Below are 24,592 nucleotides of genomic sequence, written 5' to 3'. Positions count from 1 at the left end.
CAGCCTGCGGTCCTGAGCCCCACAGGCTCCTGCTCCACCCCCAGCCTGCGGTCCTGAGCCACACAGGCTCCTGCTCCACCCCCACCCTTTGTGGGTTCAGTACCAACACTGGGGTCGGTGCTATGATTGAACTGGGATTGGTGCTACGATGTCTGGGGTCAGTGCTATGATTGAACTGGGATTGGTGCTACGATGTCTGGGGTCGGTGCTATGATCTGTCTGGGGTCGGTGCTACGACCTATCTGACGTCAGTGCTATGAGAACATATGAACATAAGAAATAGGAGCAGGAATAGGCCCTTTGGCCCCTCGAGCCTGCTCTGCCATTCAATAAGATCATGGCTGATCTTGGGCTCAAAGCCACTTCCCAGCCCGCTCCCCATAATCCTTCACTCCCTTATCTTACAGAATCTCTCTATCTCCACCTTCAATGTATTTAATGACCCAGCCTCCACGGCTCTCTGGGGCAGAGAATTCCACAGATTTACGACCCTCAGAGAAGAAATTCCTCCACATCTCAGTTCTAAAAGGGCGACCCTTTATTCTGAAACTATACCCCCGAGTTCTAGATTTCCCCACGAGGGGAAACATCCTCTCTGCATCTACCTTGTCGGCCCCCTCAGAATCTTATATGTTTCAATAAGATCACCTCTCATTCTTCTAAACTCCAATGAGTATAGGCCCAGCCTGCTCAACCTTTCCTCATAAGTCAACCCCTTCATCTCTGGAATTAACCTCGTGAATCGTCTCTGAACTGCCTCCAATGCAAGTATATCCTTCCTTAAATAAGGAGACCAAAACTGTACGCAGTACTCCAGGTGTGGTCTCACCAATACCCTGTACAGTTGTAGCAGGACTTCCCTGTTTTTATACTCCAACCCCTTGAAATAAAGGCCAACATTCCATTTGCCTTTTTGATTACTTGCTGTACCTGCATGCTAACTTTTTGTGTTTCATGCACAAGGACCCCCAGGTCCCTCTGAACTCAGAGTCATAGAGTCATAGAATTTTACAGCACAGAAAGAGGCCCTTCGGCCCATCGTGTCTGCGCCGCCCATCCATCCCTGTCCAGTCTAATCCCATTTTCCAGCATTTGGTCCATAGCCTTGTATGCAATGGCATTTCAAGTGCTCATCCAAATGCTTCTTGAATGTTGTGAGGGTTCCTGCCTCTACCACCCTTCCAGGCATTGAATTCCACATTCCAACCACCCTCTGGGTGAAAAAGTTCCTCCTCAAATCCCCTCTAAATCTCCTGCCCCTTACCCTGAATCTATGCCCCCTTGTTATTGACCCCCCCACTAAGGGGAAAAGTTCCTCTTTATCTACCCTATCTATGCCCCTCATCATTTTGTACACCTCAATCAGGTCCCCCCTCAGCCTTCTCTGCTCCAAGGAAAACAACCCCAGCCTGTCCAGCCTCTCTTCATAGCTGAGGCGCTCCATCCCAGGTAACATCCTGGTGAATCTTCTCTGCACCCTCTCCAAAGCAATCACATCCTTCCTATAGTGAGGCGACCAGAACTGCACACAGTACTCCAGCTGTGGCCTCACCAGCGTTTTGTACAGCTCCATCATAACCTCCCTGCTCTTATATTCTATGCCTCGGCTAATGAAGGCAAGTATCCCATATGCCTTTTTAACCACCTTATCTACCTGCTCCGCTGCCTTCAGGGATCTATGTACATGTACACCAAGGTCCCTCTGACCCTCTGTACTTCCTAGGGTCCTACCACTCATTGTGTATTCCCTTGCCTTATTTGTCCGTCCAAAATGCATCACCTCGCACTTTTCAGGGTTAAATTCCATTTGCCACTTTTCCGCCCATCTGACCAACCCGTTTATATCGTCCTGTAGCCTGAGGCTTTCCTCCTCGCAATTTACCACCCCACCAATTTTCGTGTCATCTGCGAACTTACTGATCATCCCTTTTACATTCTCATCCAAATCATTTATGTAGATCACAAACAACAAGGGACCCAGCACCGATCCCTGAGGTACCCCACTGGACACAGGCTTCCAGTCACAAAAGCAACCTTCGACCATCACCCTCTGCCTCCTGCCACTCAGCCAGTTTAGGATCCAACGCGCCAAGGCACCCTGGATCCCATGGGCTCTTACCTTCTTGACCAGTCTCCTATGCGGGAACTGTAGCATTTTGTAATCTCTCTCTATTTAAATAATAATTTGCTTTTTTATTTTTCCTGCCAAAGTGGATAACATCGCACTCTCTCACATTATACTCCATCTGCCAAATTTTTGCCCACTCACTTAGCCTGTCTATATCCCTTTGCAGATTCTTTGTGTCCTCTGCACAACTTGCTTTCCCACCTATCTTTGTATCATCAGCAAACTTGGCTACATTACACTCGGTCCCTTCATCCAAGTCATTAATATAGATTGTAAATAGTCGAGGCCCCAGCACCGATCCCTGTGGCACCCCACTAGTTACAGTTTGCCAACCGGAAAATGACCCATTTATCCCGACTCTCTGCTTTCTGTTAGTTAGCCAATTCTCTATCCATGGTAATATATTACCCCCTACTCCGTGAGCTCTTATCTTGTGCAGTAACCTTTTATGTGGCACCTTATCGAATGCCTTCTGGAAATCCAAATACACCACATCTACTGGTTCACCTTTGTTCACCCTGCTCGTTACATCCTCAAAGAACTCCAGCAAATTTGTTAAAGATGATTTCCCTTTCATAAAACCTTACTTTTTCCTTAGTGATAGTGATTGTCTTTAGTTCCCCCCTCCCTGTGGCCCCCTGATTATCCATTATTGGGATGTTGTTAGTGTCTTCTACCGTGAAGACAGATACTAAATATTTGTTCAGAGTCTCTACCATTTCCCCGTTCCCCATTATTACTATGAGATGATGTGTCTGAAGTCAGTGCTATGATCGGTCTGGGGTCAATGCTACGATCTGTCTGGGGTCAGTGCTATGGCTGATTGGGGTCGGTGCTACGATCTGTCTAGGGTCAGTGCTACGACTGATTGGGGTCGGTGCTACGATCTGTCTGGGGTTCAGTCTACGATCTGTCTGGGGTCGATGCTACGATCTGTCTGGGGTTCAGTCTACGATCTGTCTGGGGTCTGTGCTACGATCTGTCTTGGGTCGGTGCTATGATCTGTCTGGGGTTCAGTCTACGATCTGTCTGGGGTTCAGTCTACGATCTGTCTGGGGTCTGTGCTACGATCTGTCTTGGGTCGGTGCTATGATCTGTCTGGGGTTCAGTCTACGATCTGTCTGGGGTTCAGTCTACGATCTGTCTGGGGTTGATGCTGCGACCTGTAGTCACCATATCAGTAAAGTTTGATGAGGAATTACACGACAAATAAATTTAAACCACAATTGACAACAAAAATAATTTTGTTTCTGTTTGCGAGCGGCTGAGCCAAGACTTGGCCTGAGAATGCTCGCCACTCGTTACAAAGTCCCACTCCCTCACTCCCTCCCCCTCCCTCACTCCCTCCCCCTCCCTCACTCCCTCCCCCTCCCTCACTCACACCGCCCCCTCCCTCACTCCGTCCTCCTCCCTCACTCCCTCCCCCTCCCTCTCTCCAGCCCCCCTCCCTCACTCCGTCCCCCTCCCTCACTCCCTCCCCCTCCCTCACTCCCTCCCCCTCCCTCACACCGCCCCCTCCCTCACTCCGTCCTCCTCCCTCACTCCAGCCCCCTCCCTCACTCCCGTCTCACTCCCTCCCCCTCCCTCATTCCAGCCCCCTCCCTCACTCCGTCCCCCTCCCTCACTCCGTTCCCCCTCCCTCACTCCAGCCCCCTCCCTCACTCCAGCCCCCTCCCTCACTCCAGCCCCCTCCCTCACTCCATCTCACTCCCTGCTCCTCCCTCCGTCCCCCTCCCTCACTCCGTCCCCCCTCCCTCACTCCGTCCCCCCCTCACTCCCTCCCCCTCTCTCACTCCAGACCCCCCCTCACTCCAGACCCCCCTCACTCCCTCCCCCCTCCCTCACTCCGTCCCCCCTCCCTCACTCCGTCCCCCCTCCCTCACTCCGTCCCCCTCCCTCACTCCGTCCCCCTCCCTCACTCCGTCCCCCTCCCTCACTACGAACCCCCTCCCCCTTCCGTACCGCCCCCTTCCCTCTGTACTCACTCCCTCCCTCACTCTGTACTCCCCGTCTCCCTCTCCGTACCTCCCTCCCTCCGTATTCCCTCACTCTGACCAGTACTCGCTGTATCCGCCCGCTCAGTCTGTTCCTAACTCCATTCCCAGGGTTTACCCACAGCTCTGAGTTTAATTAACGGCCTTTCATGTGGAATGTTGGCAGCAGTCTGTTTGAAATCGGGGCCACCACATCACAGGCCTTCCTGCAGACACATATTTTGTGGGTTTGCCAATTCCTCTGATTGGTCAGAGAGGATCGGTACAGTCTCAATCGAAAGCCCAGCCTCCATTCTCGGTTTGTGGATCAGGAGCCGCACCGAGTTACACCTGCACTGCATTCTCTGGGCAATGGAAGAGTCTTGCCAGCAAGGCCCGGGCTGACTTACTATCTGAACAACACGAGCTGCACTGAATAAAGACAGGACTGGATTCTCCAGGAATAAAACACCTTTTCAGGATAAACATTTGACAAAGAGAAAGTACAGGGTTATAAGAACATTAGAAATAGGAACAGGAGTCGGCCATTTTGTCCCTCGAGCCTGCTCCGCCATTCAATCAGATCATGGCTGATCATCGACCTCAACTCCACTTTCCTGCACTATCCCCATATCCCTCGAGTCCCTTAATATCCAAAAATCTCTGTCTGAGTGAAGAAATTTCTCCTCATCTCGGTCCGAAATGGCCGACCCCTTATTCTGAGACTGTGACCCCTGGTTCTAGACTCCCCAGCCAAGGGGAAACATCCTCCCTGCATCTACCCTGTCAAGCCCTGTATGAATTTTATGGGGAGAGAGCGGGGCAGTGGGATTAGTTTGGGATTGATACAGGGCTATGGGGAGAGAGGGGCAGTGGGATTAGTTTGGGATTGATATAGGGCTATGGGGAGAGAGCGGGGCAGTAGGATTAGTTTGGGATTGATACAGGGCTATGGGGAGAGAGCGGGGCAGTGGGATTAGTTTGGGATTGATACAGAGCTATGGGGAGAGAGTGGGGCAGTGGGATTAGTTTGGGGATTGATACAGAGCTATGGGGAGAGAGCGGGGCAGTGGGATTACTTTGGGATTGATACAGAGCGATGGGGAGAGAGCGGGGCAGTGGGACTAGTTTGGGATTGATACAGGGCTATGGGGGAGAGAGCGGGGCAGTGGGATTAGTTTGGAATTGATACAGGGCTATGGGGAGAGAGCAGGCAGTGGGATTAGTTTGGGATTGATACAGGGCACTGCGGAGAGAGTGGGGCAGTGGGATTAGTTTGGGATTGATACAGGAATATGGGGAGAGAGCGGGGCAGTGGGATTAGTTTGGGACTGATACAGGGCTATGGGGAGAGCGCGGGGCAGTGGGATTAGTTTGGGATTGATACAGGGCTATGGGGAGAGAGCGGGGCAGTGGGATTAGTTTGGGATTGATAGAGGGCTATGGGGAGAGAGCGGGGCAGTGGGATTAGTTTGGGATTGACACAGGGCTATGGGGAGAGAGCGGGGCAGTGGGATTCGTTTGGAATTGATACAGGGCCCTGGGGAGAGCGCGGGGCAGTGGGATCAGTTTGGGACTGATACAGGGCTATGGGGAGAGAGCGGGGCAGTGGGATTAGTTTGGGATTGATACAGGGCTATGGGCAGTGTGTGGGGCAGTGGGATTAGTTTGGGATTGATACAGGGCTATGGGGAGAGAGCGGGGCAGTGGGATTAGCTTGGGATTGATACAGGGCTATGGGGAGAGAGCGGGGCAGTGGGATTAGTTTGGGGATTGATACAGGGCTATGGGGAGAGAGCGGGGCAGTGGGATTAGTTTGGGATTGATACAGGGCTATGGGGAGAGAGCAGGGCAGTGGGATTAGTTTGGGATTGATACAGGTCTATGGGGAGAGAGCGGGGCAGTGGGATTAGTTTGGGATTGATACAGGGCTATGGGGAGAGAGCGGGGCAGTGGGGTTAGTTTGGGATTGATACAGGGCTATGGGGGATTAGTTTGGCATCTCTCCAGCAAAGAGCCGGCATATATGCGATGGGACGAATGGCCTCCATTTGTGCAGGAAGTTCTTTGGTTTTTGAGGCTTTTCTGAATAAAGCCCAAATTGGATTCTACAGAGAATGGAGACACATCTGGAGAGAGCAGCCCCTCCCATCTTAAACCTTTCTGCGAGAATGTTAAGTGAATCAGCTGGCCAGAGAAATCTGGAAACATCCCAGAGACTCAACAGAAATACAAACCTTTCAAACTCGCTGCGCAGAACTCGCTCCCGCTCCAGGATTGAGACGTGAAGCTTTCCCCATTCCTTCTCCACGTCAATGGGGTGGTAGCCCACAGGAATCTTCAGGTGACCCTCCTGTACAACGCCCTACAACACAGGGAAAGAGTCACACTCGGTGAAACAGGGACAGAGTCACACTCGGCGACACGGGGACAGAGTCACACTCGGCGACACGGGGACACAGTCACACTCGGTGATACGGGGACAGAGTCACGCTCGGCGACACGGGGACAGAGTCACGCTCGGCGACACGGGGACAGAGTCACACTCAGTGAGACAGGGAAAGAGACACACTCGGCGACACGGGGACAGAGTCACGCTCGGCGACACGGGGACAGAGTCACACTCGGCGACACGGGGACAGAGTCACACTCGGTGAAACGGGGACAGAGTCACACTCGGTGAAACAGGGACAGAGTCACACTCGGTGACACGGGGACAGAGTCACACTCGGTGAAACGGGGACAGAGTCACACTCGGTGAAACAGGGACAGAGTCACACTCGGTGAAACGGGGACAGAGTCACACTCGGCGACACGGGGACAGTGTCACACTCGGTGAAACGGGGACAGAGTCACACTCGGCGACACGGGGACAGAGTCACACTCGGTGAAACAGGGACAGAGTCACACTCGGTGAAACGGGGACAGAGTCACACTCGGCGACACGGGGACAGAGTCACACTCGGCGACACGGGGACAGAGTCACACTCGGTGAAACGGGGACAGAGTCACACTCGGTGAAACGGGGACAGAGTCACACTCGGCGACACGGGGACAGAGTCACACTCGGCGACACGGGGACAGAGTCACACTCGGTGAAACAGGGACAGAGTCACACTCGGCGACACGGGGACAGAGTCACACTCGGTGAAACAGGGACAGAGTCACACTCGGTGACACGGGGACAGAGTCACACTCGGCGACACGGGGACAGAGTCACACTCAGTGTACACAGGGAAAGAGTCACACTCGGTGAAACAGGGACAGAGTCACACTCGGTGATACGGGGACAGAGTCACACTCGGCGACACGGGGACAGAGTCACGCTCGGCGACACGGGGACAGAGTCACACTCGGCGACACGGGGACAGAGTCACACTCGGCGACACGGGGACAGAGTCACACTCGGTGAAACAGGGACAGAGTCACGCTCGGCGACACGGGGAGAGAGTCACACTCGGCGACACGGGGACAGAGTCACACTCGGCGACACGGGGACAGAGTCACACTCGGCGAAACAGGGACAGAGTCACACTCGGCGACACGGGGGCAGAGTCACACTCGGTGAAACAGGGACAGAGTCACACTCGGTGAAACAGGGACAGAGTCACACTCGGCGACACGGGGACAGAGTCACACTCGGCGAAACAGGGACAGAGTCACACTCGGTGAAACAGGGACAGAGTCACACTCGGTGAAACAGGGACAGAGTCACACTCGGTGACACGGGGACAGAGTCACACTCGGTGAAACAGGGACAGAGTCACACTCGGTGAAACAGGGACAGAGTCACACTCGGTGAAACGGGGACAGAGTCACACTCGGTGAAACGGGGACAGAGTCACACTCGGTGAAACGGGGACAGAGTCACACTCGGCGACACGGGGACAGAGTCACACTCGGTGAAACGGGGACAGAGTCACACTCGGTGAAACGGGGACAGAGTCACACTCGGCGACACGGGGACAGAGTCACACTCGGCGACACGGGGACAGAGTCACACTCGGTGAAACAGGGACAGAGTCACACTCGGCGACACGGGGACAGAGTCACACGCGGTGAAACAGGGACAGAGTCACACTCGGTGACACGGGGACAGAGTCACACTCAGCGACACGGGGACAGAGTCACACTCAGTGTACACAGGGAAAGAGTCACACTCGGTGAAACAGGGACAGAGTCACACTCGGTGATACGGGGACAGAGTCACACTCGGCGACACGGGGACAGAGTCACGCTCGGCGACACGGGGACAGAGTCACACTCGGCGACACGGGGACAGAGTCACACTCGGCGACACGGGGACAGAGTCACACTCGGTGAAACAGGGACAGAGTCACGCTCGGCGACACGGGGAGAGAGTCACACTCGGCGACACGGGGACAGAGTCACACTCGGCGACACGGGGACAGAGTCACACTCGGCGAAACAGGGACAGAGTCACACTCGGCGACACGGGGACAGAGTCACACTCGGTGAAACAGGGACAGAGTCACACTCGGTGAAACAGGGACAGAGTCACACTTGGCGACACGGGGACAGAGTCACACTCGGCGAAACAGGGACAGAGTCACACTCGGTGAAACAGGGACAGAGTCACACTCGGTGAAACAGGGACAGAGTCACACTCGGCGACACGGGGACAGAGTCACACTCGGTGAAACAGGGACAGAGTCACACTCGGTGAAACAGGGACAGAGTCACACTCGGTGAAACAGGGACAGAGTCACACTCGGTGAAACGGGGACAGAGTCACACTCGGTGAAACAGGGACAGAGTCACACTCGGTGAAACAGGGACAGAGTCACACTCGGCGACACGGGGACAGAGTCACACTCGGTGAAACGGGGACAGAGTCACACTCGGCGACACGGGGACAGAGTCACACTCGGTGAAACAGGGACAGAGTCACACTCGGTGAAACGGGGACAGAGTCACACTCGGCGACACGGGGACAGAGTCACGCTCGGCGACACGGGGACAGAGTCACACTCGGTGAAACAGGGACAGAGTCACACTCGGTGATACGGGGACAGAGTCACACTCGGCGACACGGGGACAGAGTCACGCTCGGCGACACGGGGACAGAGTCACACTCGGCGACACGGGGACAGAGTCACACTCGGTGAAACAGGGACAGAGTCACACTCGGTGACACGGGGACAGAGTCACGCTCGGTGACACGGGGACAGAGTCACGCTCGGCGACACGGGGACAGAGTCACACTCGGTGAAACGGGGACAGAGTCACACTCGGTGAAACAGGGACAGAGTCACACTCGGCGACACGGGGACAGAGTCACGCTCGGTGACACGGGGACAGAGTCACGCTCGGCGACACGGGGACAGAGTCACGCTCGGCGACACGGGGACAGAGTCACACTCGGTGAAACGGGGACAGAGTCACACTCGGTGAAACGGGGACAGAGTCACACTCGGTGAAACAGGGACAGAGTCACACTCGGTGAAACAGGGACAGAGTCACGCTCGGCGACACGGGGACAGAGTCACGCTCGGTGACACGGGGACAGAGTCACGCTCGGCGACACGGGGACAGAGTCACACTCGGTGAAATGGGGACAGAGTCACACTCGGTGAAACGGGGACAGAGTCACACTCGGTGAAACGGGGACAGAGTCACACTCGGTGAAACGGGGACAGAGTCACACTCGGCGACACGGGGACAGAGTCACACTCGGTGAAACAGGGACAGAGTCACACTCGGTGACACGGGGACAGAGTCACACTCGGTGAAACAGGGACAGAGTCACACTCGGTGAAACGGGGACAGAGTCACACTCGGCGACACGGGGACAGAGTCACACTCGGTGAAACAGGGACAGAGTCACACTCGGTGACACGGGGACAGAGTCACGCTCGGCGACACGGGGACAGAGTCACGCTCGGCGACACGGGGACAGAGTCACGCTCGGCGACACGGGGACAGAGTCACGCTCGGCGACACGGGGACAGTGTCACGCTCGGCGACACGGGGACAGTGTCACACTCGGCGACACGGGGACAGAGTCACACTCGGTGACACGGGGACAGAGTCACGCTAGGCGACACGGGGACAGAGTCACGCTCGGCGACACGGGGACAGAGTCACACTCGGTGACACGGGGACAGAGTCACGCTCGGTGACACGGGGACAGAGTCACACTCGGCGACACGGGGACAGAGTCACGCTCGGTGACACGGGGACGTGACACGGGGACAGAGTCACACTCGGGGACACGGGGAGAGAGTCACGCTCAGCGACACGGGGACAGAGTCATGCTCGGGGACACGGGGACAGAGTCACGCTCGGCGACACGGGGACAGAGTCACACTCGGCGAAACAGGGACAGAGTCACACTCGGCGACACGGGGACAGAGTCACACTCGGTGAAACAGGGACAGAGTCACACTCGGTGAAACAGGGACAGAGTCACACTCGGCGACACGGGGACAGAGTCACACTCGGCGAAACAGGGACAGAGTCACACTCGGTGAAACAGGGACAGAGTCACACTCGGTGAAACAGGGACAGAGTCACACTCGGTGACACGGGGACAGAGTCACACTCGGTGAAACAGGGACAGAGTCACACTCGGTGAAACAGGGACAGAGTCACACTCGGTGAAACAGGGACAGAGTCACACTCGGTGAAACGGGGACAGAGTCACACTCGGTGAAACGGGGACAGAGTCACACTCGGTGAAACGGGGACAGAGTCACACTCGGCGACACGGGGACAGAGTCACACTCGGTGAAACGGGGACAGAGTCACACTCGGTGAAACGGGGACAGAGTCACACTCGGCGACACGGGGACAGAGTCACACTCGGCGACACGGGGACAGAGTCACACTCGGTGAAACAGGGACAGAGTCACACTCGGCGACACGGGGACAGAGTCACACTCGGTGAAACAGGGACAGAGTCACACTCGGTGACACGGGGACAGAGTCACACTCAGCGACACGGGGACAGAGTCACACTCAGTGTACACAGGGAAAGAGTCACACTCGGTGAAACAGGGACAGAGTCACACTCGGTGATACGGGGACAGAGTCACACTCGGCGACACGGGGACAGAGTCACGCTCGGCGACACGGGGACAGAGTCACACTCGGCGACACGGGGACAGAGTCACACTCGGCGACACGGGGACAGAGTCACACTCGGTGAAACAGGGACAGAGTCACGCTCGGCGACACGGGGAGAGAGTCACACTCGGCGACACGGGGACAGAGTCACACTCGGCGACACGGGGACAGAGTCACACTCGGCGAAACAGGGACAGAGTCACACTCGGCGACACGGGGACAGAGTCACACTCGGTGAAACAGGGACAGAGTCACACTCGGTGAAACAGGGACAGAGTCACACTCGGCGACACGGGGACAGAGTCACACTCGGCGAAACAGGGACAGAGTCACACTCGGTGAAACAGGGACAGAGTCACACTCGGTGAAACAGGGACAGAGTCACACTCGGCGACACGGGGACAGAGTCACACTCGGTGAAACAGGGACAGAGTCACACTCGGTGAAACAGGGACAGAGTCACACTCGGTGAAACAGGGACAGAGTCACACTCGGTGAAACGGGGACAGAGTCACACTCGGTGAAACGGGGACAGAGTCACACTCGGTGAAACGGGGACAGAGTCACACTCGGTGAAACGGGGATAGAGTCACACTCGGTGAAACGGGGACAGAGTCACACTCGGTGAAACAGGGACAGAGTCACACTCGGCGACACGGGGACAGAGTCACACTCGGTGAAACGGGGACAGAGTCACACTCGGCGACACGGGGACAGAGTCACGCTCGGCGACACGGGAACAGAGTCACACTCGGTGAAACAGGGACAGAGTCACACTCGGTGATACGGGGACAGAGTCACACTCGGCGACACGGGGACAGAGTCACGCTCGGCGACACGGGGACAGAGTCACACTCGGCGACACGGGGACAGAGTCACACTCGGTGAAACAGGGACAGAGTCACACTCGGTGACACGGGGACAGAGTCACGCTCGGTGACACGGGGACAGAGTCACGCTCGGCGACACGGGGACAGAGTCACACTCGGTGAAACGGGGACAGAGTCACACTCGGTGAAACAGGGACAGAGTCACACTCGGCGACACGGGGACAGAGTCACGCTCGGTGACACGGGGACAGAGTCACGCTCGGCGACACGGGGACAGAGTCACGCTCGGCGACACGGGGACAGAGTCACACTCGGTGAAATGGGGACAGAGTCACACTCGGTGAAACGGGGACAGAGTCACACTCGGTGAAACGGGGACAGAGTCACACTCGGTGAAACGGGGACAGAGTCACACTCGGCGACACGGGGACAGAGTCACACTCGGTGAAACAGGGACAGAGTCACACTCGGTGACACGGGGACAGAGTCACACTCGGTGAAACAGGGACAGAGTCACACTCGGTGAAACGGGGACAGAGTCACACTCGGCGACACGGGGACAGAGTCACACTCGGTGAAACAGGGACAGAGTCACACTCGGTGACACGGGGACAGAGTCACGCTCGGCGACACGGGGACAGAGTCACGCTCGGCGACACGGGGACAGAGTCACGCTCGGCGACACGGGGACAGAGTCACGCTCGGCGACACGGGGACAGTGTCACGCTCGGCGACACGGGGACAGTGTCACACTCGGCGACACGGGGACAGAGTCACACTCGGTGACACGGGGACAGAGTCACGCTAGGCGACACGGGGACAGAGTCACGCTCGGCGACACGGGGACAGAGTCACACTCGGTGACACGGGGACAGAGTCACGCTCGGTGACACGGGGACAGAGTCACACTCGGCGACACGGGGACAGAGTCACGCTCGGTGACACGGGGACGTGACACGGGGACAGAGTCACACTCGGGGACACGGGGAGAGAGTCACGCTCAGCGACACGGGGACAGAGTCATGCTCGGGGACACGGGGACAGAGTCACGCTCGGCGACACGGGGACAGAGTCACGCTCGGCGACGCGGGGACAGAGTCACGCTCGGCGACGTGGGGACAGAGTCACACTCGGTGACACGAGGACAGAGTCACACTCGGTGACACGGGGACAGAGTCACGCTCGGTGACACGGGGACAGAGTCACACTCGGCGACACGGGGACAGAGTCACGCTCGGTGACACGGGGACGTGACATGGGGACAGAGTCACACTCGGGGACAGAGTCACGCTCGGCGACACGGGGACAGAGTCACGCTCGGGGACACGGGGACAGAGTCACGCTCGGCGACACGAGGACAGAGTCACGCTCGGCGACGCGGGGACAGAGTCACGCTCGGCGACACGGGGACAGAGTCACGCTCGGTGACACGGGGACAGAGTCACACTCGGCGACACGGGGACAGAGTCACGCTCGGTGACACGGGGACGTGACACGGGGACAGAGTCACACTCGGGGACACGGGGAGAGAGTCACGCTCAGCGACACGGGGACAGAGTCATGCTCGGCGACACGGGGACAGAGTCACGCTCGGCGACACGGGGACAGAGTCACGCTCGGCGACACGGGGACAGGGTCACGCTCGGGGACACGGGGACAGAGTCACGCTCGGCGACACGGGGACAGAGTCACGCTCGGCGACGCGGGGACAGAGTCACCGTCGGCGACATGGGGACAGAGTCACGCTCGGGGACACGGGGACAGAGTCATGCTCGGCGACACGGGGACAGAGCCACGCTCGGCGACACGGCGACAGAGTCACACTCGGCGACACGGGGAGAGAGTCATGCTCGGCGACACGGGGACAGAGTCACGCTCGGCGACACGGGGACAGAGTCACGATCGGCGACACGGGGACAGAGTCACGCTCGGAGACACGGGGACAGAGTCACGCTCGGCGGCACGGGGACAGAGTCACACTCGGCGACACGGGGACAGAATCACACTCAGCAACACGGGGACAGAGTCACACTCGGCGACACGGGGACAGAGTCACACTCGGCGACACGGGGACAGAGTCACACTCGGCGACACGGGGACAGAGTCACACTCGGCGACACGGGGACAGAGTCACGCTTGGCAACACGGGGACAGAGTCACGATCGGCGACACGGGGAGAGAGTCACACTCGGTGACACGGGGACAGAGTCACACTCGGCGACACGGGGACAGAGTCACACTCGGCGACACGGGGACAGAGTCACACTCGGCGACACGGGGACAGAGTCACGCTTGGCAACACGGGGACAGAGTCACGATCGGCGACACGGGGAGAGAGTCACACTCGGTGACACGGGTCAGAGTCACGCTCGGTGACACGGGGACAGAGTCACGCTCGGTGACACGGGGACAGAGTCACGCTCGGTGACACGGGGACAGAGTCACGCTCGGTGACACGGGGACAGAGTCACGCTCGGCGACACAGGAACATGAATGAAAACATAATCACGCCAAAGGAACGACTCACCTCCAGGGATTGGAAGAGAGTTTTGCTGCGGTTTTTGTCAATCTCTTTGCTGGGTAAATCCGATTCTTTAAATTTCAGGAACTGTCTCCATAGAACCTGCGACAATCACATGGTAATATTGTCACTGTAATATTTTACAGTCATACTGGGATCAGTTACAGATATCCAGTACTGGGATTAGTTACAGATATAACCAGTACTGGGATCAGTTACAGATATAACCAGTACTGGGATCAGTTACAGAAACAACCAGTACTGGGATCAGTTACAGATATAACCAGTACCGGGATCAGTCACAGATATAACCGGTACCGGGATCATTTACAGATATAACCAGTACTGGGATCAGTTACAGAAACAACCAGTACTGGGATCAGTTACAGATATAACCAGTACCGGGATCAGTCACAGATATAACCGGTACCGGGATCATTTACAGATATAACCAGTACTGGGATCAGTTACTGATATAACCAGTACTGGGATCAGTTACAGATATAACCAGTACTGGCATCAGTTACAGATATGACTAGTACTGGCATCAGTTACAGATATAACTAGTACTGGGTTCAGTTACAGATATAACCAGTACTGGGATCAGTTACAGATATAACCAGTACTGGGATCAGTTACAGATATAGGCGGTACTGAGATCAGTTACAGATATAACCGGTACTGGGATCAGTTACAGATATAACCAGTACTGGGATCAGTCACAGATAAAACCAGTACTGGGATCAGTCACAAATATAACCAGTACCGGGATCAGTCACAGATATAACCAGTACTGGGGTCAGTTACAGATATAACCAGTACCGGGATCAGTTACAGATATAACCAGTACCGGGATCAGTTACAGATATAACCAGTACCGGGATCAGTCACAGATATAACCAGTACCGGGATCAGTCACAGATATAACCAGTACCGGGATCAGTTACAGATATAACCAGTACCGGGATCAGTTACAGATATAAGCAGTACTGGGATCAGTCACAGATATAACCAGTACCGGGATCAGTTACAGATATAACCAGTCCCGGGATCAGTCACAGATAAAACCAGTACCGGGATCAGTCACAGATATAACCAGTACCGGGATCAGTTACAGATATAACCAGTACCGGGATCAGTCACAGATATAACCAGTACCGGGATCAGTTACAGATATAACCAGTCCCGGGATCAGTCACAGATAAAACCAGTACTGGGATCAGTCACAAATATAACCAGTACCGGGATCAGTCACAGATATAACCAGTACTGGGGTCAGTTACAGATATAACCAGTACCAGGATCAGTTACAGATATAACCAGTACCGGGATCAGTCACAGATATAACCAGTACCGGGATCAGTTACAGATATAACCAGTACTGGGGTCAGTTACAGATATAACCAGTACCGGGATCAGTTACAGATATAACCAGTACCGGGATCAGTTACAGATATAACCAGTACCGGGATCAGTCACAGATATAACCAGTACCGGGATCAGTTACAGATATAACCAGTACCGGGATCAGTTACAGATATAACCAGTACCGGGATCAGTCACAGATATAACCAGTCCCGGGATCAGTCACAGATATAACCAGTACCGGGATCAGTTACAGATATAACCAGTACCGGGATCAGTTACAGATATAACCAGTACCGGGATCAGTTACAGATATAAGCAGTACTGGGATCAGTCACAGATATAACCAGTACCGGGATCAGTTACAGATATAACCAGTCCCGGGATCAGTCACAGATAAAACCAGTACCGGGATCAGTCACAGATATAACCAGTACCGGGATCAGTTACAGATATAACCAGTACCGGGATCAGTTACAGATATAAGCAGTACTGGGATCAGTCACAGATATAACCAGTACCGGGATCAGTCACAGATAAAACCAGTACTGGGATCAGTCACAAATATAACCAGTACCGGGATCAGTCACAGATATAACCAGTACTGGGGTCAGTTACAGATATAACCAGTACCGGGATCAGTTACAGATATAACCAGTACTGGGGTCAGTTACAGATATAACCAGTACCGGGATCAGTCACAGATATAACCGGTACTGGGGTCAGTCACAGATAAAACCAGTACCGGGATCAGTTACAGATATAACCAGTACCGGGATCAGTCACAGATATAACCAGTACCGGGATCAGTTACAGATATAACCAGCACCGGGATCAGTTACAGATATAACCAGTACCGGGATCAGTTACAGATATAACCGGTACTGGGGTCAGTTACAGATATAACCAGTACCGGGATCAGTTACAGATATAACCAGTACCGGGATCAGTTACAGATATAACCAGTACCGGGATCAGTTACAGATATAAGCAGTACTGGGGTCAGTTACAGATATAACCAGTACCGGGATCAGTTACAGATATAACCAGTACCGGGATCAGTTACAGATATAACCGGTACTGGGGTCAGTTACAGATATAACCAGTACCGGGATCAGTTACAGATATAACCAGTACCGGGATCAGTCACAGATATAACCAGTACCGGGATCAGTCACAGATATAACCAGTACCGGGATCAGTTACAGATATAACCAGTACCGGGATCAGTTACAGATATAACCGGTACTGGGGTCAGTCACAGGTCATTATGCGGATCAGTGTGAGCTCCGTCGTGTTGGCTGGAACAGTTTTGCTCACCTCCATCTCCTCGTAGGTCCCTGGGAACTTCCTCTCCTCAAACATGACGATGTGATGGCGGATCCACTGAAGGAGCAGTGTCACCATCTCGTAATACTCCTGCCACCTCAGCTCGATCTCCTGCAGTTACAGACCAGTGCATTGGTTAAAGGAGAGAGGTTAGTGCGCTACCTCCTGAATTAGGGATAGTGCAGACCTAACCTGCACGAAACAGGCAGCCGTGCTGCCGCTCCACTGCAGAGACTGTCCACAGTAAACTCAGCAAATCTGTTAATGGGTAAAATGACTGAAGGTCAGTGGGAGATGATCATTGAATGTGATCCAGAACCAGTTTACACCCCTGAGGGGCGAGAGCTCCACTTGCCAAAAAAAAAAACCACGGACATGTTTAAGTTAAAATTTAAACTTTAAATTTTTAAGTTTCTTCAGGCTTAAGCAGAGACAAACAAGGAAGTTCTCCTGCTGGGGGGAGATCTCCTGCTGGAGAGTTAGTTAATTAGCTAACTGGATTAAACTGGTTCCTGAAACAGTAGCAGAGCAGTGCTGACTCATCTGAGTCACAAACAGCATAAATACAGGGGCCTGAGTGCAGCCAGCACAGAGTACAGCAGCAAGAAGTGAACAACTGGGAGTTTGGTAAGTGTGGGAGTTCGGTGAAGTGGGGGAAGGAGGTGTTTGCTTTTCCTAACTTCTCCCGTAGTGCGGTGGCGGACCTGAGCGGGCAGCAGACCGAGGCCCGAGGGCGGGGAGCAGACCGAGGCCCGAGGGCGGGGAGCAGACCGAGGCCCGAGAGCGGGGAGCAGACCGAGGCCCGAGAGCGGGGAGCGGACCGAGGCCCGAGAGCGGGGAGCAGACCGAGGCCCGAGAGCGGGGAGCAGGCCGAGGCCCGAGAGCGGGGAGCAGACGGGGGCCCGAGAGTGGGGAGCAGACCGAGGCCCGAGAGCAGGGAGCAGGCCGAGGCCCGAGAGCGGGGAGCAGACGGGGGCCCGAGAGCGGGGAGCAGACGGGGGCCCGAGAGCGGGGAGCAGACCGAGGCCTGAGAGCGGGGAGCAGACCGAGGCCCGAGTGCGGGCAGCAGACCGAGGCCCGAGAGCGGGGAGCAGGCCGAGGCCCGAGAGCGGGGAGCAGACGGGGGCCCCGAGAGCGGGGAGCAGACGGGGGCCCGAGAGCGGGGAGCAGACCGAGAGCGGGCAGCAGACCGAGGCCCGAGAGCGGGGAGCAGACGGGGGCCCGAGAGCGGGGACCAGACCGAGAGCGGGCAGCAGACCAAGGCCCGAGAGCGGGGAGCAGACGGGGGCCCGAGAGCGGGGAGCAGGCCGAGGCCAGAGAGCGGGGAGCAGACGGGGGCCCGAGAGCGGGGAGCAGACCGAGGCCCGAGAGCGGGGAGCAGGCCGAGGCCCGAGAGCGGGGAGCAGACGGGGGCCCGAGAGCGGGGAGCAGACCGAGGCCCGAGAGCGGGGAGCAGGCCGAGGCCCGAGAGCGGGGAGCAGACGGGGGCCCGAGAGCGGGGAGCAGACGGGGGCCCGAGAGCGGGGAGCAGACCGAGAGCGGGCAGCAGACCGAGGCCCGAGAGCGGGGAGCAGACGGGGGCCCGAGAGCGGGGACCAGACCGAGAGCGGGCAGCAGACCAAGGCCCGAGAGCGGGTAGCAGACGGGGGCCCGAGAGCGGGGAGCAGGCCGAGGCCAGAGAGCGGGGAGCAGACGGGGGCCCGAGAGCGGGGAGCAGACCGAGGCCCGAGAGCGGGGAGCAGGCCGAGGCCCGAGAGCGGGGAGCAGACGGGGGCCCGAGAGCGGGGACCAGACCGAGAGCGGGCAGCAGACCAAGGCCCGAGAGCGGGAAGCAGACGGGGGCCCGAGAGCGGGGAGCAGACCGAGAGCGGGGAGCAGACCGAGGCCCGAGAGCGGGGAGCAGGCCGAGGCCAGAGTGCGGGGAGCAGACCGAGGCCCGAGAGCGGGGAGCAGGCCGAGGCCAGAGAGCGGGGAGCAGGCCGAGGCCAGAGAGCGGGGAGCAGGCCGAGGCCCGAGAGCGGGCAGCAGACCGAGGCCCGAGAGCGGGGAGCAGGCCGAGGCCCGAGAGCGGGGAGCAGACGGGGGCCCGAGAGCGGGGAGCAGACCGAGGCCCGAGAGCGGGGAGCAGGCCGAGGCCCGAGAGCGGGGAGCAGACGGGGGCCCGAGAGCAGGGAGCAGACCGAGGCCCGAGTGCGGGGAGCAGACCGAGAGCGGGCAGCAGACCAAGGCCCGAGAGCGGGGAGCAGACGGGGGCCCGAGAGCGGGGACCAGACCGAGAGCGGGCAGCAGACCAAGGCCCGAGAGCGGGGAGCAGACGGGGGCCCGAGAGCGGGGAGCAGACCGAGGCCCGAGAGCAGGGAGCAGGCCGAGGCCCGAGAGCGGGGAGCAGACCGAGGCCCGAGAGCGGGGAGCAGACCGAGGCCCGAGAGCGGGGAGCAGACGGGGGCCCGAGAGCAGGGAGCAGACCGAGGCCCGAGTGCGGGCAGCAGACCGAGGCCCGAGAGCGGGGAGCAGGCCGAGGCCCGAGTGCGGGCAGCAGACCGAGGCCCGAGAGCGGGGAGCAGACCGAGGCCCGAGTGCGGGCAGCAGACCGAGGCCCGAGAGCGGGGAGCAGACCGAGGCCCGAGAGCGGGGAGCAGACCGAGGCCCGAGAGCGGGGAGCAGACCGAGGCCCGAGAGCGGGGAGCAGACCGAGGCCCGAGAGCGGGGAGCAGACCGAGGCCCGAGAGCGGGGAGCAGACCGAGGCCCGAGAGCAGGGAGCAGGCCGAGGCCAGAGAGCGGGGAGCAGGCCGAGGCCCGAGAGCGGGCAGCAGACCGAGGCCCGAGAGCGGGGAGCAGGCCGAGGCCCGAGAGCGGGGAGCAGACGGGGGCCCGAGAGCGGGGAGCAGACCGAGGCCCGAGTGCGGGCAGCAGACCGAGGCCCGAGAGCGGGCAGCAGACCGAGGCCCGAGTGCGGGCAGCAGACCGAGGCCCGAGAGAGGGGAGCAGGCCGAGGCCCGAGAGCGGGGAGCAGACCGAGGCCCGAGTGCGGGCAGCAGACCGAGGCCCGAGAGCGGGGAGCAGACCGAGGCCCGAGAGCAGGGAGCAGACCGAGGCCCGAGAGCGGGGAGCAGACCGAGGCCCGAGAGCGGGGAGCAGACCGAGGCCCGAGAGCGGGGAGCAGACCGAGGCCCGAGAGCGGGGAGCAGACCGAGGCCCGAGAGCGGGGAGCAGGCCGAGGCCAGAGAGCGGGGAGCAGGCCGAGGCCTGAGGGCGGGCAGCAGACCGAGGCCCGAGAGCGGGGAGCAGGCCGAGGCCCGAGGGCGGGGAGCAGACGGGGGCCCGAGAGCGGGGAGCAGACCGAGGCCCGAGTGCGGGCAGCAGACCGAGGCCCGAGAGCGGGGAGCAGACCGAGGCCCGAGAGCGGGGAGCAGACCGAGGCCCGAGTGCGGGGAGCAGACCGAGGCCCGAGAGCGGGGAGCAGACCGAGGCCCGAGAGCGGGCAGCAGACCGAGGCCCGAGAGCGGGGAGCAGACCGAGGCCCGAGAGCGGGGAGCAGACCGAGGCCCGAGAGCGGGGAGCAGACCGAGGCCCGAGAGCGGGGAGCAGACCGAGGCCCGAGAGAGGGGAGCAGACCGAGGCCCGAGAGCGGGGAGCAGACCGAGGCCCGAGAGCGGGGAGCAGACCGAGGCCCGAGAGCGGGGAGCAGACCGAGGCCCGAGAGCGGGGAGCAGGCCGAGGCCCGAGAGCGGGGAGCAGACGGGGGCCCGAGAGCGGGGAGCAGACCGAGGCCCGAGTGCGGGCAGCAGACCGAGGCCCGAGAGCGGGGAGCAGACGGGGGCCCGAGAGCGGGGAGCAGGCCGAGGCCCGAGAGCGGGGAGCAGACGGGGGCCCGAGAGCGGGGAGCAGACGGGGGCCCGAGAGCGGGGAGCAGGCCGAGGCCCGAGAGCGGGGAGCAGACGGGGGCCCGAGAGCGGGCAGCAGACCGAGGCCCGAGAGCGGGGAGCAGACCGAGGCCCGAGAGCGGGGAGCAGGCCGAGGCCCGAGAGCGGGGAGCAGACCGAGGCCCGAGAGCGGGGAGCAGGCCGAGGCCCGAGAGCGGGGAGCAGACCGAGGCCCGAGAGCGGGGAGCAGACCGAGGACCGAGAGCGGGGAGCAGACCGGGGCCCGAGAGCGGGGAGCAGACCGAGGCCCGAGAGCGGGGAGCAGACCGAGGACCGAGAGCGGGGAGCAGACCGAGGCCCGAGGGCGGGGAGCAGACCGAGGCCCGAGAGTGGGGAGCAGACCGAGGCCCGAGAGCGGGGAGCAGGCCGAGGCCCGAGGGCGGGCAGCAGACCGAGGCCCGAGAGCGGGGAGCAGACGGGGGCCCGAGAGCGGGGAGCAGACCGAGGCCCGAGAGCGGGGAGCAGGCCGAGAGCGGGCAGCAGACCAAGGCCCGAGAGCGGGGAGCAGACCGAGGCCAGAGAGCGGGGAGCAGACCGAGGCCAGAGAGCGGGGAGCAGGCCGAGGCCCGAGTGCGGGCAGCAGACCAAGGCCCGAGAGCGGGGAGCAGACGGGGGCCCGAGAGCGGGGAGCAGACCGAGGCCAGAGAGCGGGGAGCAGGCCGAGGCCCGAGAGCGGGGAGCAGACCGAGGCCCGAGAGCGGGGAGCAGACCGAGGCCCGAGAGCGGGGAGCAGACCGAGGCCCGAGAGCGGGGAGCAGACCGAGGCCCGAGTGCGGGCAGCAGACCGAGGCCCGAGAGCGGGGAGCAGACCGAGGCCCGAGAGCGGGGAGCAGGCCGAGGCCTGAGAGCGGGGAGCAGACGGGGGCCCGAGAGCGGGGAGCAGACCGAGGCCCGAGTGCGGGCAGCAGACCGAGGCCCGAGAGCGGGGAGCAGACGGGGGCCCGAGAGCGGGGAGCAGACCGAGGCCCGAGAGCGGGGAGCAGGCCGAGAGCGGGCAGCAGACCAAGGCCCGAGAGCGGGGAGCAGACCGAGGCCAGAGAGCGGGGAGCAGACCGAGGCCAGAGAGCGGGGAGCAGGCCGAGGCCCGAGTGCGGGCAGCAGACCAAGGCCCGAGAGCGGGGAGCAGACGGGGGCCCGAGAGCGGGGAGCAGACCGAGGCCAGAGAGCGGGGAGCAGGCCGAGGCCCGAGAGCGGGGAGCAGACCGAGGCCCGAGAGCGGGGAGCAGACCGAGGCCCGAGAGCGGGGAGCAGGCCGAGGCCCGAGAGCGGGGAGCAGACGGGGGCCCGAGAGCGGGGAGCAGACCGAGGCCCGAGAGAGGGGGTAAAAGCAGCAACAGACCTGCATCAACAAGAGAAGACGGCAGTGTGATGACACAGGTAAGGCAGGTAAGTGATTGATAGTGACTGTGGGCCAAGTTTTAAGTTAACATATAACATATAACATAATTTTAAAAACTAAACTTTATTTAATTAATTTAATAAACTAAATGAGGTAAATAATTTGATTAACACTAAACTAATTAATTAAACAAATAAAATAATGGGCGACCAGGAGATGTGTTGCTGCTGCAATATGTGGGAGCTTGTGGACATTTTTGTCCAGGGTGACTACATCTGCGGTCAGTGTCTGTGGCTCGAGGAACTTCGGCTCCGAGTTGAGGAGCTGGAGTCCGAGCTGCAGACATTGCGAGACATCAGGGAGGGAGAAAGTTACCTGGACCTTTTGCTCCAGGAGGCAGCCACACCCCTTAGATTAAATACTTTAGAATTGACACCTGGTCAGGGACAGGAGGGTGTGACTGCGAGTGAGGCAGGTACGAGGATCCAGGAGGTAGTTTTGCAGGAGCCTCAGTCCCTGCACTTGTCCAATAGATCTGAGGTTCTTGCAACCCTTGTGGACAAGTGCGGGGACTGCGGGGAGGATGAGCAAACTGACCGTGGTACAGGAGGCCGTTCTAGTGGGGAGTAAAAAGGAAGGTGGTTGTAGTAGGTGACAGTATAGTTAGGGCGATAGACACTGTTCTCTGCAGCCAGGAGCGTGAGTCCCGAAGGCTGTTAGGGTAAAGGACATCTCCTCCGGGCTGGAGAAGAACTTGGAGTGGGAGGGGGAGGATCCAGTTGTTGTGGTCCACGTAAGTACCAACGACATAGGTAGGACAAAGAAAGAGGTTCTGCTGAGAGAGTTTGAGTAGCTAGGGACTAAATTAAAAAGCAGAACCACAAAGGTCATAATCTCTGGATTATTACCGGATTCACAAGCAAATTGGCACAGGGTCACTAGGATCAGGGAGATGAATGCGTGGCTCAAAGATTGGTGTGGGAGAAGTGGGTTTCGGTTTGTGGGACACTGGCACCAGTACTGGGGAAAGAGAGAACTGTTCCGTTGGGATGGACTACACCTGAACCATGCTGGGACCAGAGTTCTAGCAAATCGAATAACTAGGGAGGTAGATAGGACTTTAAACCGAATAAGTGGGGGGAGGGTCCCGGTGGAGAGAAATCTAGAATGCTAAAGAGAAAAGACAAGGAAGCAGTGCAGGAAAGTGATTGGGACAAGAATGACCAGATTGTGTCAGGAAGGGACGGAGCGTACAAACAAAGCAGTGCACTAACAAATAGGGTCTGGGTAAGAGAAAATGGTAATAAGACAAATAGGGCCATAGTACAAAAAAGTTAAATTGGTGATAGATTGGGAAATACTGATGTGCAAAGGGACCTGGGTGTCCTTGTACACCAGTCACTGAAAGCAAACATGCAGGTGCAGCAAGCAGTTAGGAAGGCAAATGGTATGTTGGCCTTCATTGCAAGAAGATTTGAGTACAGGAGCAAGAATGTCTTACTACAGTTGTACAGGGCCTTGGTGAGACCACACCTGGAGTACTGTGTGCAGTTTTGGTCTCCTTACTTAAGAAAGGATATACTTGCCATAGAGGAAGTGCAGTGAAGGTTCACCAGACTGATTCCTGGGATGGCAGGACTGTCGTATGAGGAGAGATTGGGTCGACTAGGCCTGTATTCACTAGAGTTTAGAAGAATGAGAGGGGATCTCATTGAAACGTATAAAATTCTAACAGGGCTAGACAGACTGGATGCAGGGAGGATGTTTCCCCTGGCTGGGGGGGTCTAGAACGAGGGGTCACAGTCTCAGGATATGGGGTAGGACATTTAGGACTGAGATGAGGAGAAATTTCTTCATTCAGAGGATGGTGAACCTGTGGAATTCTCTACCACAGAAGGCTGTGGAGGCCAAGTCATTGAATATATTTAAGGAGATAGATTTCTAGACACAAAAGGCATCAAGGGGTATGGGGAGAGAGTGGGGATATGGTATTGAGATAGAGGATCAGCCATGATCATATTGAATGGCGGAGCAGGCTCGAAGGGCCGAATGGTCGACTCCTGCTCCTATTTTTCTATGTTTCTATGTAAAGAG

The 24,592-nt window shown here is 58.2% G+C and overlaps 2 protein-coding genes across 2 annotated transcripts in view; one reads left to right on the top strand and one right to left on the bottom strand.

The window, feature by feature from the left end:
* LOC147116804 (plectin-like) overlaps window positions 1-24,592 on the bottom strand; it is a 138,939-nt gene that overhangs the window by 92,963 nt on the left and 21,384 nt on the right. Inside the window, exons 4-6 of the mRNA XM_085987166.1 lie at window positions 17,227-17,346; window positions 14,548-14,643; window positions 6,339-6,466 (exon numbers count right to left, since the gene is read on the bottom strand). Coding sequence (XP_085843292.1) covers window positions 6,339-6,466; window positions 14,548-14,643; window positions 17,227-17,346 — 344 coding nt within the window. The remainder of the gene's footprint in view (window positions 1-6,338; window positions 6,467-14,547; window positions 14,644-17,226; window positions 17,347-24,592) is intronic.
* Window positions 17,509-22,557, top strand: LOC147116805 (uncharacterized). The gene is made up of 8 exons (XM_085989399.1): window positions 17,509-17,518; window positions 17,945-18,350; window positions 18,841-18,870; window positions 19,096-19,359; window positions 19,763-20,136; window positions 20,597-20,870; window positions 21,238-21,570; window positions 22,149-22,557. The coding sequence occupies exons 1-8, from the start codon at window positions 17,509-17,511 to the stop codon at window positions 22,555-22,557; spliced, it is 2,100 nt and encodes a 699-aa protein (XP_085845525.1).

Source organism: Somniosus microcephalus, chromosome 5, assembly GCF_052327205.1.
Source record: "Somniosus microcephalus isolate GS21.2 chromosome 5, FLI_Smic_1.0, whole genome shotgun sequence".
In the NCBI taxonomy this organism is placed as follows: Eukaryota; Metazoa; Chordata; class Chondrichthyes; order Squaliformes; family Somniosidae; genus Somniosus; species Somniosus microcephalus.
The sequence above is the reverse complement of the archived record's forward strand: the minus strand, read 5'-3'. Positions and strand labels throughout refer to the sequence as shown.